We start from the raw sequence: 15,173 nt of genomic DNA, 5'->3' as shown, positions 1-15,173 counted from the left end.
CCTAGCATTAGGCATACAGTAGCTGTAGAGCACTGGTTTGTCCCATTGTTTAGTATCTCCATTTCTTATGTTCAGAGGGACTGCACCTTCTGAAATGTAAACATGGAGGCAGAGCAGGATGTGGTCTGCCATGTTTAACCCCATTTGAAAACAAAATGCTTGTTGTCTACTTCAAGCACACTTCTATAAATTACTATTTTGTTTACCATGGCCCCTCCTTTGTACCTTACACTCTAACACACTAGTCATACTTTCCTATGAGGTCCTCAGCTTTTATTTATTTATTTATTTTTTAACAAAAAGAAGTTTATTGAATAGAATTTTGCATTTTACAAGGCATATGTATACGTACATAAATCTTAAAAATACATGCATGGCTGTATTACAGGTATTACAGGTATAGGGTGATAAATACATGAAGAAGTTGCAATTGACTACTTGTAAGGGAGCAGTGGGAGATATAAACTTTATAGGGGATAACAAGTCAGTGCTTGCGAATAAAAGTCAACAAACATTATAGGGTAAACAGAGATTTAACCCGTGCTTTTGATGACGATCTTGATGAAGTCTTAGCATTGAGAGTACATGCATTGCCGATTCTTCCACCTATCCCAAACCAGGTGAAATTTCTTGCTTGAACCTCTGTGCAAATACACAAGCTTTTTGTATGGAATGGCGTTGTTTACTCTTTTGACTCACTCTTTGGCGTTGTTTACTCTTTTTTTCGAAAGAGGGTGCTATTAGGGATAACCATCTGAGTGCCACTTCCTGTCTAGCCATGAAGAGGGCTTCAGATAAAAAGGTTTTTAGCGAGTTATCAAGGGCCTCATCTTGTATTACACCAAGGAGACAGAGAAGAGGTTCTCAACTTTAGCAGACTGTGCTGCTTCTCCTTGCATCCACTTGCATCATTATAACGCAGGATAGCGCACTGAGATGTTAAGCCTATGCAACATTCACAGTGCGACCTTCACGTCTCGTTGTAAATGTTGCTTTATGGTAACTCACTGCTTGCAGTGCGTTACCTCTAAATGCAGACGTTAAACAGATACAGGGAGGCATACTTGTCATTGCCTGTATGCTCAACTGTATTTACTGTATGCCACAGTAACGCAGCATTAATGTGCGTTACCACCTTTTTTGACTTGCGTTATAATGCTGCATTGTGACTTTAACCACTTCGCCACCCGGGTACAGTATATCTACGCCCGGAGCGTAGATATACGCACCCCCCGCCGTCGCTGTCCGCGCTCCCGCTCGCACGTGCACGCACTCCCGTGATCGTGCACGCCGCCGCCCGCCCGCTTAATTTTCCCATTAAAACACATTTAGAACAAAATAATTCTTGGCATAGTGTCCCACCTAAAGAAAGCCTAATTGGTGGTGAAAAAAACAAGATATACGGTTGTTCATTTTATTGTAATAAGTAATGATAAAGTTATAGGCGAATGAATGTAAGGAGCGCTGAAAGGAGAAAATTGCTCGGATGCTGAAGGGGTAAAACCCCTCAGTTGTGAAGTGGTTAACGTCGCATTACAACGCAACGTCCCACTGTGAATATGACCTCAAGAGTTTGTAAACTTTTCACTCTTTAAATCCTTTATTACCTGACTACCCACAGACATGCACATTTATACAATTAGCAGTGTTACCGCAGTTTTGCTATTTATAGAATTAAATTATAAACTTTAGACTTTTTAATTAGAAGAGTGAGAAGAGACTGGCCTTTGCAATGAGGTATAGAATACATAATTGGCTATCAAAAAGGAGTAAAGTTAACCACATATTGTACTTGCCATTACCTGTTAAGGTGTTAAATATACTGGGCCGCAAGGCCCATACTCACCTCTGTGATGTCACCTTTTAGGAATAAAGTTTCCAGCTTTTGAACTTGACGTTTACCGTAATGCTGGCCATGTGGATTTTCCTCGCTCATCGGATGGGGAGATATCAGCAGTTATACATCCTTCCCTACAAGTAAGTAACAAGCGAGTCTTGCTAAACCAGGTGCATATTGGACTAATTAGGAGAATGGAATGTACTAGTGGGTGAACCAAAAATATTGCTTAGCTTTTCTTGTGAAAGCCTGCAGCCTCCTCACACTTGCCCTCTTCTCTGCCTTCCACAGCACTGGGAAGCAAATCCCTGCAAGTCACATGACACTTGCAGTAATATTTTTTACATCATGCAAACCCATATTGTAGCCTGGATAGGGCGAGATCAGACATGCTGCAAGATGTTGGGCCATCATGGTTGTTCGGGTGGGCAGCGGTAACAGTGAGCAATATTGGGGTGAGCGATGAACACAATGATGCCCCCGGCGCTGTTCCCCCAGTGCATAAATGTGCCCCCCGTGAGTGCTTTTATACAATAGAATTACCTGTCCTATGTCGCCCACTGTGCAGTGCCCATCTGTCTTCCGCTTCTTCCTCTCTCATTTGTGCCTCGCATGCGGAAGACGGATGGGCACTGCAGAACATGTAATATATAAATGCACACCGGGGGCACATTTATACACTAGAGGGGCAGCAGCGAAGTGGCAGATTCAGCGGGTTTGGACAATTCCCAAGAGATTTCATGCTGAAATCGATCTAAAATCGGCCTACAGTGTATGGGCAGCCAACATATCTCTCTCTAATCATATTCGATCAGAAATTTGTCTCTTGGTTGAATCTGCCCATCATCACCAGATGTATGGCTACCTTAAAGAGAACCCGAGGTGGGAATTACTAATACTATTGGGGCACAGAGGCTGGTTGCGCACACTAAGACCAACCTCTGTTGCCCCATCGTGTGCCTCCATGTCCCCCCTGCTCGCCGCTATAGACCCCGCAGTGCTGGCGACACGCAGCGTGTCGCCAGCACAATGTTTACCTTAGCGCTGTCTGTCAGCGCCGCTCCTCCGCTTCGGCGCACCCGCTGGTGTCCCTTCCCTCCTGCTGATAGGAGGGAAGTGACGCGGGCGGGTAGCGGCGATGCGGGGGAGCGGCGCTGACTGACAGCGTTAAGGTAAACATTGTGCTGGCGACACGCTGCGTGTCGCCAGCACTGCGGGGTCTACAGCGGCGAGCAGGGGGGACATGGAGGCACACGATGGGGCAACAGAGGCTGGTCTTAGTGTGCGCAACCAGCCTCTGTGCCCCAATAGTATTAGTAATTCCCACCTCGGGTTCTCTTTAAGGGACCACTGTTGCGAATATATGTAAACACATAAAAATAAGAAGCATGTTTCTTCCAGAGTAAAGTGAGCCATAATTTACTTTTCTTCTATGTTACTTTCACTTACAGTAGTAGGTAGTAGAAATCTGACATTACTGTTTTGGGCTAGTCCATCTCTCTCCTCCCCCCCCCCCTCCCCTCCCCAATTTTCATTTGCACTGAAGATCCCTATCAGTACCCTACCAGGACACCTCAAATGCTCACTCAAACCTGGATAATCGCAAATACCTTCTGTTTTAAGAAGGCAAACCTCAGTTTTGCATAGCGTTTTAGTAAGGAGGCTTTTTAGTTCTGGTTCACCATGAGCTTACTGGGCAATCTGTAACTCTGTATATTTAATTTATATACAGGTAGTCCCTGGTTAACGAACATGAGAAGGACTGTAGGTTCATTCTTAACCTTAACCTGTTCTTAAAGGAATACTGTAGGGGGGTCGGGGGAAAATGAGTTGAACTTACCTGGGGCTTCAAATGGTCCCCGCAGACATCCTGTGTCCGTGCAGCCACTCACCGATCCTCAGGCCCCGCCTCCGGTTCACTTCTGGAATTTCAGACTTTAAAGTACACAGACCATACTGTGCAGTACGCTCCTGGTGACATCAGCGGGAGCGAGGACACGGCAACGCATGTGCAGTGGTTTTCAGACTTTAAAGTCTGAAATTCCAGAAGTGAACTGGAGGCGGGGCCGGAGCATCGGTGAGTGGCTGCGCAGGCACAGGATGTCTGCGGGGGACCATTAGAAGCCCCGGGTAAGATCAACTCATTTTCTCCCAGTATTCCTTTAAAGGATACCAGAAGTAAAAACAATACCTAATATACAGCGGGTAGGGGAGTAAGAGCTAATACTTACCGCTCCTTCCGTTCCGCTCAGTCAGCCGCAGTTCTCCTGTAGTCCTTCCTGGTCTTCTCCGCAAGTCTGACGACTCTTCTGACTTGTATTCCGGACATACTGCTGTAGCAGGCTGCTACGTCATTATTTGCGGCAATGGGGAAGCGGAAAGGACATACTGCGCATGAACAGCGCAGTATGTCCAGAATACAAGTCAGGAGAGTCGTCTGACTTGCGGTAACTTTCTTAGAAGACCAGGAAAGATTATAGGAGAAACGGCGGCTAACTGAGCGGAACGGAAGGAACGGTAAGTATTAGCTCTTACTCCCCTGCCCACTGCATATTAGGTTTTTTTACATCTGGTATCCTTTAAGTCGGAACTCTGTGCCATTTCTGTCCCCTGTACCTCCTCTTTGCCCACCTGTGCCTCCAATGTCCCACTCTGTGCTACCTGTATTCCCCTCTGCCTTCGTTGTCCCCCTCTGTGCCACCTCTGCCCCCCACTGTGTCACCTCTGTCACCGTTCCTTTTTATTTTTTACTTATTTCCATTTTCGTGCCGTTTGTAGCGGCGGGTCATTCGTAAGTTGGGCGTTTGTAAGTCGGGGATTACCTGTATATATAGCATCTCATTGTCCATCTCTAGTCAGAAGAGATGGTCCATATGGTGCTGATATTTTCGAGTTGATGACGTTTTATGCCCATTGTATGTAGTTTTGAGATGGATTAATGAAATTCAGTGCACTGGCAAGACTATGGTAGGGGCATTAGGTCGTGAGGTGCTTTTCAATGATAGTTTATGTTGTGAATTATTTAGTGTACTCTGTGATACAACATGGTGAATGTCAGAACTATATAAATAATAATGATACTTACATGTTCACGTCATTAAATGCACACTACTTACATAACCTATACATTCATTTTGCAGGACCAAGATTTTTCACTTCTCCACCCCGGTGACCCGATCTTTCTGACTCTTGATGGACAGACCATTCCTTACAGTGGAGAGGAACCCATTTATCCAGTCTTTATTAATGAAGCTGCCTACTATGAGAAGAAGACTGCCTTTATTGTGACTGAGAAAATTCACATCTCTGTTCCTGCACTTAAAGCTCACACAGAGCAGAAAAAGTAACTTGTATTAGCTAAATGGTTATTTTATCTCAAAGTGAAGCCCTACTGTATGTGGCAGTAGGCACACACTCTCGCCCTTTAGATCCTTTCCTTGCCTCTTCAGCAGAGCCGGGACAAGGTCCTCCAGCACATAAGGCTGAGACACCAAAGTGTGCCCCTCCATCCCTCCCACCCCAGCCATCGCACACTGATTGCTATTAGACGAAGAGGCACCCCAGGGCCCCCAACATGTTAATGTCTAGTTATCTGGCTTGCAGTCACTGCCATGTATCCTCCTTTATTATTTCTCTCTGCTTCAAACACAGTAGGGGAATGACGGCTGAGTGAATTGTGTGCTCCCTCCTACACTGCGCCCTGAGGCTGGAGCCTCTCTTGCCTCTGCCTTGGCCCAGCCCTGCTCTTCAAGCCTAACAGGACAGAGCAGTGTAGTGCCGCTTTTTATTGGTTGTGACATTACACACTGCAGAGAGCTGTGGTTGCCTGCACTTTTATTACCATAGCTCATTACACACCTGACTAATTAACCTTACATGAGATTTAACTCACAAGTTGGTGCAATGTGAGGTAGCGTCGCTTGCTGCATACTGCAGCTGTCAGAGCCTGACCAGAGATAAACGCCTTTAATGTTCAAGGTTTGCAGTCTTTTGCTAACTGAACGCAGCTTGTAAATGAGCCAAACAAATGAAGTAGCTGCCAATTTGAAAAGGCTTATTTATGTGAATGGCTTATTTACAATCTGCATGCAATTCACAAGCAAACTGCGATGAACTCAGAAAAAGAGCATTTCATTGAGCACCTCAGTTTCTGGTTTAGATACCGCAGGGCATAATTTCTAAGGTGTGGGAAAACAAACAATGTGGGGTCCATTAGTATGGATGTCCCCTTAACTACAGTACTTACTCAGCTCATATGGCTGTCGGCACTGAAAGAAAGATTAATTGCAAGAAGGGTGTGGCATAGTCTCCCTCTCCTCACTAAGCAATGTGCCCCCAGGTGAAGTGATCAGATACACCAGGTGAGCACCCCTAATGTATAGAGGAGTCCTCTTGTTTGCAGTGTGGCAATGGTGGTTGTAATATTGTATGTCCTGTATGTATTTAGAAGTTGGGGGGAGGGGTTTTTTGGAACTCCCATCTTAATCTGCTGCTTGATTGAATCCTCTTATTCAGCTGCCTGCAGCCTTGGCAGGGCCAGCAGTGGTATGCTACTTGAGCAGAGGTCAAGGAAGATGGACACTTCTCTTGAAGCAAACTGACAAGACTGCAATCGATGTGAATGCACAATGTAAGGCTTCATTCAAGTTGGGGGTCCCAGAATCTTAAAGTGTATCCGAGACTAATAAATACAATAAATCGATACTTAATCGGGGCTTCCTCCAGCCCCATAAGCACGTGTGAGTCCCTCGCTGTCCTCCCGCGGTCTGCCGTTTAGCCACGGTAACAGGCTCAGTCGGGTCCAGTCTAGGTCTTCTGTGCATATGCAGTAGACCCAGACTGACGCCACTGAGCCTGTTACCGGGTTGATCACGGCTGAACTGCAGACCGCGGGAGGACGGTGAGGGACTCACACGTGCTCAAGGGGCTGGAGGAAACCCCAGGTAAGCATCGATTCAGTCTATTTATTAGTCTCTGGTTTACTTTAAAGAGAACCCAAGGAGGTTCATGGGTGGGCAGATGGGACACAGAGGCATGTTCTGTGCCTCATAACATGCCTCTGTGTCCCCACACCGACGCTCTCTGCCACCCCCCCCCCCCCAAACTGCCGCACTATGGCCCCCCCAAGGATTATCAACATTATTTGTTGCTATCTCAGAGGTAAACATGGGGGAGAGGCATTCCCTGCTCAAAACACTTGTTAGGGGCATTCCTGCAGGGTTTCCAGAGCTGCCATTGGGCAGCTCTCTCTCCCTGGCCACTCCCCCTTCCGATTCCCACCTCCCTGCACGCTGTGAATGAGAGATACAGTCCCTCCTTCCAGTGTCGTGACCCAGAGGTCAAAAAAGTGAAAGTCGGCCAGTGCGGCCCACAGGAGTGGTGGTTTTGGAGGCTGCCTGATCCGCCCAGCCCCCTGGATCAGGTAGCCTATTTTTTTTTGTTTTTTTTATGTTATGAGCTCGCCTCGGGCTCTCTTTAAAGAGGAACTGTCACGAAAATCTTAAAATTTAAAACGCATACAAATAAGAAGTACATTTCTTACAGAGTAAAATGAGCCAGAAATTACTTTTCTCCTATGTACCTGTCACTTACAGTAGGTAGTAGAAATCTGACATTACTGACAGGTTTTGCGTTAGTCCATCTCTTCATGGGGGATTCTCAGCATGGCCTTTATTCTTTATAAAGGCATTCGCTGAAAAAGATTTATACAAAGATGCTGGCCAGCCTCCCTGCTCGCTGCACACTTTTTTGGCAGTTGGACGGAGCAACTACCATTCACTAGGTGCTTTAAAATAAAGAAAACCCTGAGAACCCCAAAACCTGTCGGTAATGTCAGATTTCTACTACTTACTGTAAGTGACAGCAACATAGGAGAAAAGTAATTCATGGCTCATTTTACTCTGGAAGAAAACGTACTTCTTATTTGTGTATGTTTACATGTATTTTAAATTTTGAGATTTGTGCGACAGCATTCCTTTAAAGACTTCTATTGACATAAAGGAAATTAATAAAGTATTGAAACCAGCTGTATTTTATTTATACTAACTTTGGAAAATTGTAAGTGTTCTTTCACCTTCGATGTGGTGGAGGTGGTGCTTATTTGTTCTGATTTAGGCCTCTTGCACACTGCACGGGATTCCGATTCAGATTCCGCTTTTTAATCAGTTTTTACATCCGATTCAGATTCCGATTTGCAGTGTGCAGGGTGCAAACTACAAATCAGAATCTGAATCGGATGTAAAAACTGATTAAAAAGCGGAATCTGAATCGTGTGCAGTGTGCAAGAGGCCTTAAAGTGGCACCTCCATCCTTCATTATCTGACATCTGAGTGGACCAGGCAATGTGTCTGAAGAGCATTGGATTACACATAACAGCTTTGGAACAGTCATAACAGCTGGTAAATAGAGGTGATGGAGACTTCCACAGCCTCTTTTCTCATTACCAGCTCCTATAGCTGGGGTGCAGGGCTGCTACAGCTCTAGAAGGGGAAAGCATCATGATGTATTTCTCCCCTTTTTTAAGCCCCATTTGTATGTCTTTAATTTTTGCAATAAATCAATGTAAAATAACTGGCTGCTGGCCCCATTTCCTGTTAAGATGACTGTAAGTCAAGCAACTCCTCCCCATCCCATCATCACCAACATGAGATAGTGAGGAAGGAGTCGGGATGGGGCAGCAGCCAGTCTCTCCCCCTTTTTTTAATTCTTTATCAGTTACTGGGCAGGAATATCATGGGACTGCTATCTATGCTATCTATGTTGCAGGTCTGACCACAAACAGTCTTTTTCGGCTGAAAAGCTCAACTGGAGCTTTAAATATAAAACAGATTCCAGCTTCAGAAAGACACTGATGACCATACCTAGTTGCTAAAAGTACTAAAACTCTTTGGGAGTTCTCTTTCCAATTATAAAATATATTGATTACTTACGGCAAAATGTTGCAAAGCCTTTATTGGCTTAAAATGCATTTCATTGATAAGGTATGAAAATATCACCTGGAAGAAAAAAGTGATTTGAATTCACTGATATTTCTGCACATAATCACCACTTTTATTTAAGTATTTTTCATATATATTTTTTAAAGGTTTTTAATGCTTCTGTTATAGTAGTATCACACTCCTCACCTGTAGGCTGAATAGATAAGGGGGGGGGGGCTTCTTGTTAATGCCGCTGAACAAACAGCTATCGTCATTCTGCAGTCATGTGTCAAGTGGTACAGGGAGAGAAGAGGGTAGCCGGGCAGATAAACGTTAAATTATACAGAAAGAATATCTTTGATGTAGAAAAAAAGCAAACAGCTGTTACTTTCACACCTAATTCTGAGACCATGATTCATTTACTTTTGCCAAATGCAGATATGTTATCTGATCTTTTTTCCCAATAAATACATGACCAAATATAATAACTTTTATGTTAGTGTCTATCTTTTTTTACATCTACTTTTAGGACTTAGTCACTACTTAGGGCAATATTTCAGGGCATGAGGACTGTAAAGACATGCTGTTCAGCTATGTGTACTGCTCAATGGAGAGAAGCAAGTGGTGTCCTGCGGCATAAGGCACAAAAGAAGAGAATTGCCTCAATTCACTAAGCTTATCTCCTGTCCTTCATAACGTTTCTAGAGTTATCACCATGGTGATAAGGCATGTAGTATTCAGGAAACATTTTGCCTCAGGCAAACCTAAAGTTAACTCTTCTGTCTTTAAGTTAATGTGAGATCTCTAAAGTTAACTCTTCAATCCTTAAAATAGCTCCAGAATTCTGAAAATAACTACAGAGGAGGTAACATAAGGAATGAAGAGATAAGATAACTCCCTCACTGTGTGGAGGTAAGTTTTCTCTTGCCTTATGCCTTGCCAATGGCCTCAATTCACTATCATGCTGGAGATAATAAGGCAAGAGAAAACTTGCCACTCCAAAAATATTTCATTGGTATAACGTGTCATCTATGGTATATACTTTATTATATCAAAAAATAGGAATTATAAAAATCAAGGTCATATTAAAAACTAAGGGAAGAAATGTAGCGGAGACAACATAGGTAGCATGACTGGCCGGCCGTCAATTCATACAAACCCTTTCACTCCCGCCATGCACACTGCTCCCTATTCAAACCAATATGGTATCAGCGCTGGGATAAAGTTTGCACATAGGCATAGCACAAAAGTCCATGGAGCTTCTATATCATACTTGCCATCAATAGACCTTATGGAATCAATCCTCGTCTACATGAAAATTCACTGTAGTGGTCTCAATATTTGTCAAAGCGGCATGCAAAGCTAGTTCATATATATATTGGAATGATCTCACCCACGTCACTTCAGGTTTTCACAGCGCTGTCCATGGATACAGCTAGGTTTGTAGGTAAGTATGTGCAGCTTCTTCGTTGGGGCCCTTTTCCCATATCATAAAGTTGCTATGGCATAGCTAACTCGGCACGATGTGCTACAGCGCCTGACTGGCGTCCCAGCTCAGCTCACACGGCGGTAACCACAATCCTCCATGCAGAACGACAACAGGCTGTTTGCAGAGGCTACTGGGTAGGGTAGTTCCCTGTACAGGGTGAACAGGACTGCCAGGCGTTACGTTGGCTCCGCCCACCAACGCGTTTCACGCTGTGGGCGTTTCTTCAGGGTGTAATCCCTTCCCATCTATGCCGTCACTTTTAAGTCACTAAAGGCTCCTCCTCCTCTCTCGTCACTGTCTTCTTGCTATAGGTCAGCTTCGACCGTGCCCAATGGCCTCAATTCACTATCATGCTGGAGATAATAAGGCAAGAGAAAACTTGCCACCACACAGTGAGAGAGTCATCTTATCTTTTCATTCCTTAAGTTACCTCCCCTGTAGTTAAGTTACCTCCTCTGTAGTTATTTTCACATGCAGTCAATTAACAGCCTGTCTTTAACTTTAGAATTCTGGAGTTATTTTAAGGATTGAAGAGTTAACTTAAAGACAGAAGAGTTAACTTTAGGTTTGCCTGAGGTAAAATGTTTCCTGAATACAGCATGACTCATCACCATGGTGATAACTCTAGAAACGTTATTAAAGATAGGAGATAAGCTTAGTGAATTGAGGCCACTGGGCCATATGCAATTCAGTTTTTCACCTGAGTTTTCTCCTAGGGGTGATATTTTGAAACTTGACAATAAAATGCGTTTTAAACCACCAGCAAGCAAAAAAATACTCAAAATAATTTTGATAGTACCTTTTCTCCTACTTTGTGGTACTTTTTCCTTTGCAAATTGCTGAAAACGTATTCTAAATTAAAGATGAAAAATTATCTCCTAGGAGAAAAGTCAGGTGAAAAAGTATGTCCCACTGTGTTCTTTTGTTGCTAGTTGTATAGCGGTCTCCAGATTGCTCAGTGACATTATGGAGCAGTTGTATAGACAATAAATTCTCATCTAACGCATTTAAGAATGATGAGTGCTAGCGATGATCGTAATCGGCTAATTAAGAGAAATGATACGTACATTTTTGCAATTACGTCCATTCGTAATTATGATTTGTACATTTTATATCGATTTTGTGTAATCATTCGTAATTTCGCGTGAATTTACAAGTAATTTCATGCAACGTCATGACGACTTTAGCGGTGAACAGCAAAGCCCCCATGAATGCTATTGTCACCAAAATTGCTGCATATGTTAAGGAGAATAGTGGGTAGAAAAATGCAAAGGAAAAATGGTTTTCAGTTTCCGAAATAATGACATTTCAAAAACCATTTTTTCATTCGCATTTTTTTTATCAAAAACTACAAGGTCTTTTTGAAAAATAATATTTTTGCCTTGTACCTACTATTCTCCTTAACATATGTAGCAAATCTGGTGGCAATGGCGTGTATGGGGGCTTTGCTGTTCACCGCTAAATGCGGCATAAAATTACGCAATATTGTGAATGGTTACAATTACAGACAAAATTTAATTATGATTTTTCCTGAAATTTTGCATTATAATTTCGCAATGGAATTGGGAATTTCTATGCGAATTTACGCCTATGCAAAACATCTGCTCATCCTCTAGCTTGTGTATGAAGCTTCACTATCACTTTGCTCTGCAGGCTTATCAGTCACTGTATTGCCACAGTACCCAGATAGCTTATGCTGACCAGGAACCACCAGGGCATTATAAGAAGTGACACTGTAAAAAAATAAAACAAAAAAAACTTATATAATGAATTGTATTTGTAGTACAGAAACTTAATAGAACATCAGAAGCAAAGAAAAAAGCCTCATATTTTTCTTTTCAGTTACATGGCTTTTTTTATAACATTGCATCATTCTGTCATATTTGCAATTACAAACCACACACTGTATTTTAAACTATGAAACAGAGCAGAGCTAATGACCCTTTGAACTTCTCTGCAGTAAAATCGTATCTGAAGCTGTGTCTCACTGTTTCTTTGATGTATAAATGCTTCAGAAAATAGGACTGTCTCTGACCCAAGTTGGGAGAGCTCAGAGAAGCTCTTTTGCATAGATAACAACTGAAGTTTCTTAACTCTTCCTGTACTGTAAACAATATGAAACTTTTTGATACTAATGTTCTATTTCTTAGCTGTATTACACATACAATTCATTATATCATACGTTTATTTTCCTTTTAAATGGACCAAAAGAATTACACTTTGATCTCCAGTAGATCTGGCTGTGTGTCTGGCTTTTAAAGATATGAAGGGATGATTTGCATATACAGCAGCAATGCACCATGGGGGATCTATTGTGAATATCTTCTTTTTTAAGCAGGCAAATTATTATTTGTAGCCACAATAAACTCACAGTTATTTCCATCACCAATTACAGGACATAAGAATAGAACCAAGCACAGCAGAGAGTTTCTTAATCCAAGCTTCACTGATTGTGAGGAAAATACAGCAAATTTCCCACACTGAAGATATTGAATGTACTGGATATGTATATATGATATCCATGCAATGGATGCTCCCAGCATTGTTACCATGTGATCTGGGGGAACCTGTGATATTTACACAGATGACATTACTTTAGGAATACAGAGTAGGTTGTTTACAGTATTTTACTGCATGCTCTAGCAGACTTTGAAAAGCATGTCCCACATCTCTCTGGTGATTGTTTAATCCTCTAAAGGGTAAGGGGCTGAGGGCTCTGTAGGAATGCCAGTGACATATCTTCTCTAGAGTTGGGCCGAACGGTTTCATGCGAACTTCAGTGGTTCGCGTTCGCGTCGAACTTTTGCGGAAGTTCGGTTCGCCCCATAATGCACCATGAGGGTCAACTTTGACCCTCTACATCACAGTCAGCAGGCCCAGTGTAGCCAATTAGGCTACACTAACCCCTGGAGCCACTCCCCCCCCTAATAAAAGGCAGGCAGCGGCGGCCATTACGCTCACTCATGTGCCTGCGTTAGTGAGAGTAGGGCGAGCTGCTGAAGACTGTCTCTCATAGGGAAAGATTAGTTAGGCTTAGCTTGTTCCTGGCTGCATACCTGTTCTGTTCAGTGAGCCCACCATACCTGTTCTGTTCAGTGAGCCCACTGGATACCTGCATACCTGTTCAGTGAACCCGCCACTGCATACCTGTTCAGTGAACCCACCACTGCATACCTGTTCAGTGAACCCACCACTGCATACCTGTTCAGTGAACCCACCACTGCATACCTGTTCAGTGAACCTGCCACTGCATACCTGTACTGTTCAGTGAACCCGCCACTGCATACCTGTACTGTTCAGTGAACCCGCCACTGCATACCTGTTCTGTTCAGTGAACCCGCCACTGTATTCCTGTTCAGTGAACCCGCCACTGCATACCTGTTGTGTTCAGTGAACCCGCCACTGTATACCTGTTCAGTGAACCTGCCACTGCATACCTGTTCTGTGAACCCGCCACCGCATACCTGTTCTGTTCATCAGCCAGGCGACCATATGGGCTGTAAAGCCACCAAAACCTGCATTCTCGCCATGGTGCGCACCAGTCCAGCACGGCCGTCACTACACAAACAGCTGTTTGCGGTGCGTTACACGGTGAGTTTGGTGTGTCAGTGTGAAGCAGTACCTTAATTACACTACCTGATTGATGTATACACATGCAAGATGTTTTAAAGCACTTTAGGCCTGTCATCTAGCATTCAATGTGATTTCTGCCCTTAAAACGCTGCTTTGCGTCAAATCCAGATTTTTCCCGGGGACTTTTGGCATGTATCCCACTCCTTCACCTGGGGGTCCAGGTGTTAGACCCCTTGAAACATCTTTTCCATCACTTTTGTGGCCAGCATAATTTTTTTTTTTTTAAAGTTCGCATCCCCATTGAAGTCTATTGTGGTTCGCGAACTTTTACGCGAACCGAACCTTATGCGTAAGTTCGCGAACTCGGTTCGCGAACCTAAAATCGGAGGTTCGGCCCCACTTTAATCTTCTCTATAATAATTACATTGTGAGCTCCTCTGAGGCACAGTTGCAATAATCTCATAGGACCCCCTCCCCTGATACCCTTCTGCTCCCTATCATAGCAAGTGTGGCCAGTGCAGCACCCCACTAGCAAGTAATTCTAGTAAAGCCCACCCCGTATAGCAAGTGTGGCCTATAAAGCACCGCTCCTCCACAGCAAGCGTGGCAAGTAAAGCACCCCTCCACCTCCCCAGCACTGGAGATGGTAAATATAATGCTTTTCTGCAAGTTGAGGGGTAGTGCTGGAGAGGGGAGAGTAGAAAGGCTGGAAGAAAAGCAGTGCTCTGGTTACTGCAGTCTCGGGGGTATCCTGTGACACTCCTGATCGCAAACATAGAGCAATTTGGCTTTTTGGCTTAATTCTGCTTATTTTATTCATATAAATCTGTTTCATAATATGTACTGTATAACAAGCATATTTTAAAAATGTTTGTACATAACCTCTCCAAAGATAAACATGAATCATTACAAAAATACAGAAATCCTTATTTAATGTATGCATAGCTGCCCATCTCTGCAGAAACAACAAAATATGAGTCTACTTTGTCAAAGCAGATACATGCTAAATATATATCTTAGCTATAAAAAGTATTCAACTATTGAAAGTTTTGACTCCAGAATTTAACTTTAACTTAACTTTTTAAAAACAAAACAAAACAATCTTTCATGTCAAAGTAAAAATAAAAAAAAAAAAACATTTCCCCCCCCAAGCTCACTGAAATGTAAAAACAAACACACAAAATAACTGCCTACATAAGAATCCATCATCTCTAAGCCGGTGTTTACATAATGACCCTGTGGACCATAATGAGCTGGAAAACTGCACGAAAACAAAGGCTTTGTCAGGGGTCAGTACATGGGTGCAAAAGTGCATCATCATTCACACACAAATCAAACAATAAAGTCTTATGGCCTC

The 15,173-nt window shown here is 43.2% G+C and overlaps 1 protein-coding gene across 5 annotated transcripts in view; it reads left to right on the top strand.

The window, feature by feature from the left end:
* Positions 1-6,548, top strand: part of LOC137534172 (N-acyl-aromatic-L-amino acid amidohydrolase (carboxylate-forming)-like) — a 94,781-nt gene extending 88,233 nt beyond the window's left edge. For all 5 annotated transcript variants that reach the window (XM_068255561.1, XM_068255563.1, XM_068255562.1 and 2 more), the window contains exons 6-7: positions 1,868-1,977; positions 4,978-6,548. In XM_068255561.1, coding sequence (XP_068111662.1) covers positions 1,868-1,977; positions 4,978-5,184 — 317 coding nt within the window. In that variant the 3' untranslated portion in view covers positions 5,185-6,548. The remainder of the gene's footprint in view (positions 1-1,867; positions 1,978-4,977) is intronic.
* The last annotated feature ends 8,625 nt before the right edge of the window (positions 6,549-15,173 follow it).

The sequence above is a fragment of the Hyperolius riggenbachi genome, chromosome 10 (assembly GCF_040937935.1).
Source record: "Hyperolius riggenbachi isolate aHypRig1 chromosome 10, aHypRig1.pri, whole genome shotgun sequence".
In the NCBI taxonomy this organism is placed as follows: Eukaryota; Metazoa; Chordata; class Amphibia; order Anura; family Hyperoliidae; genus Hyperolius; species Hyperolius riggenbachi.
This window is presented reverse-complemented; position numbering and strand designations above follow the sequence as displayed.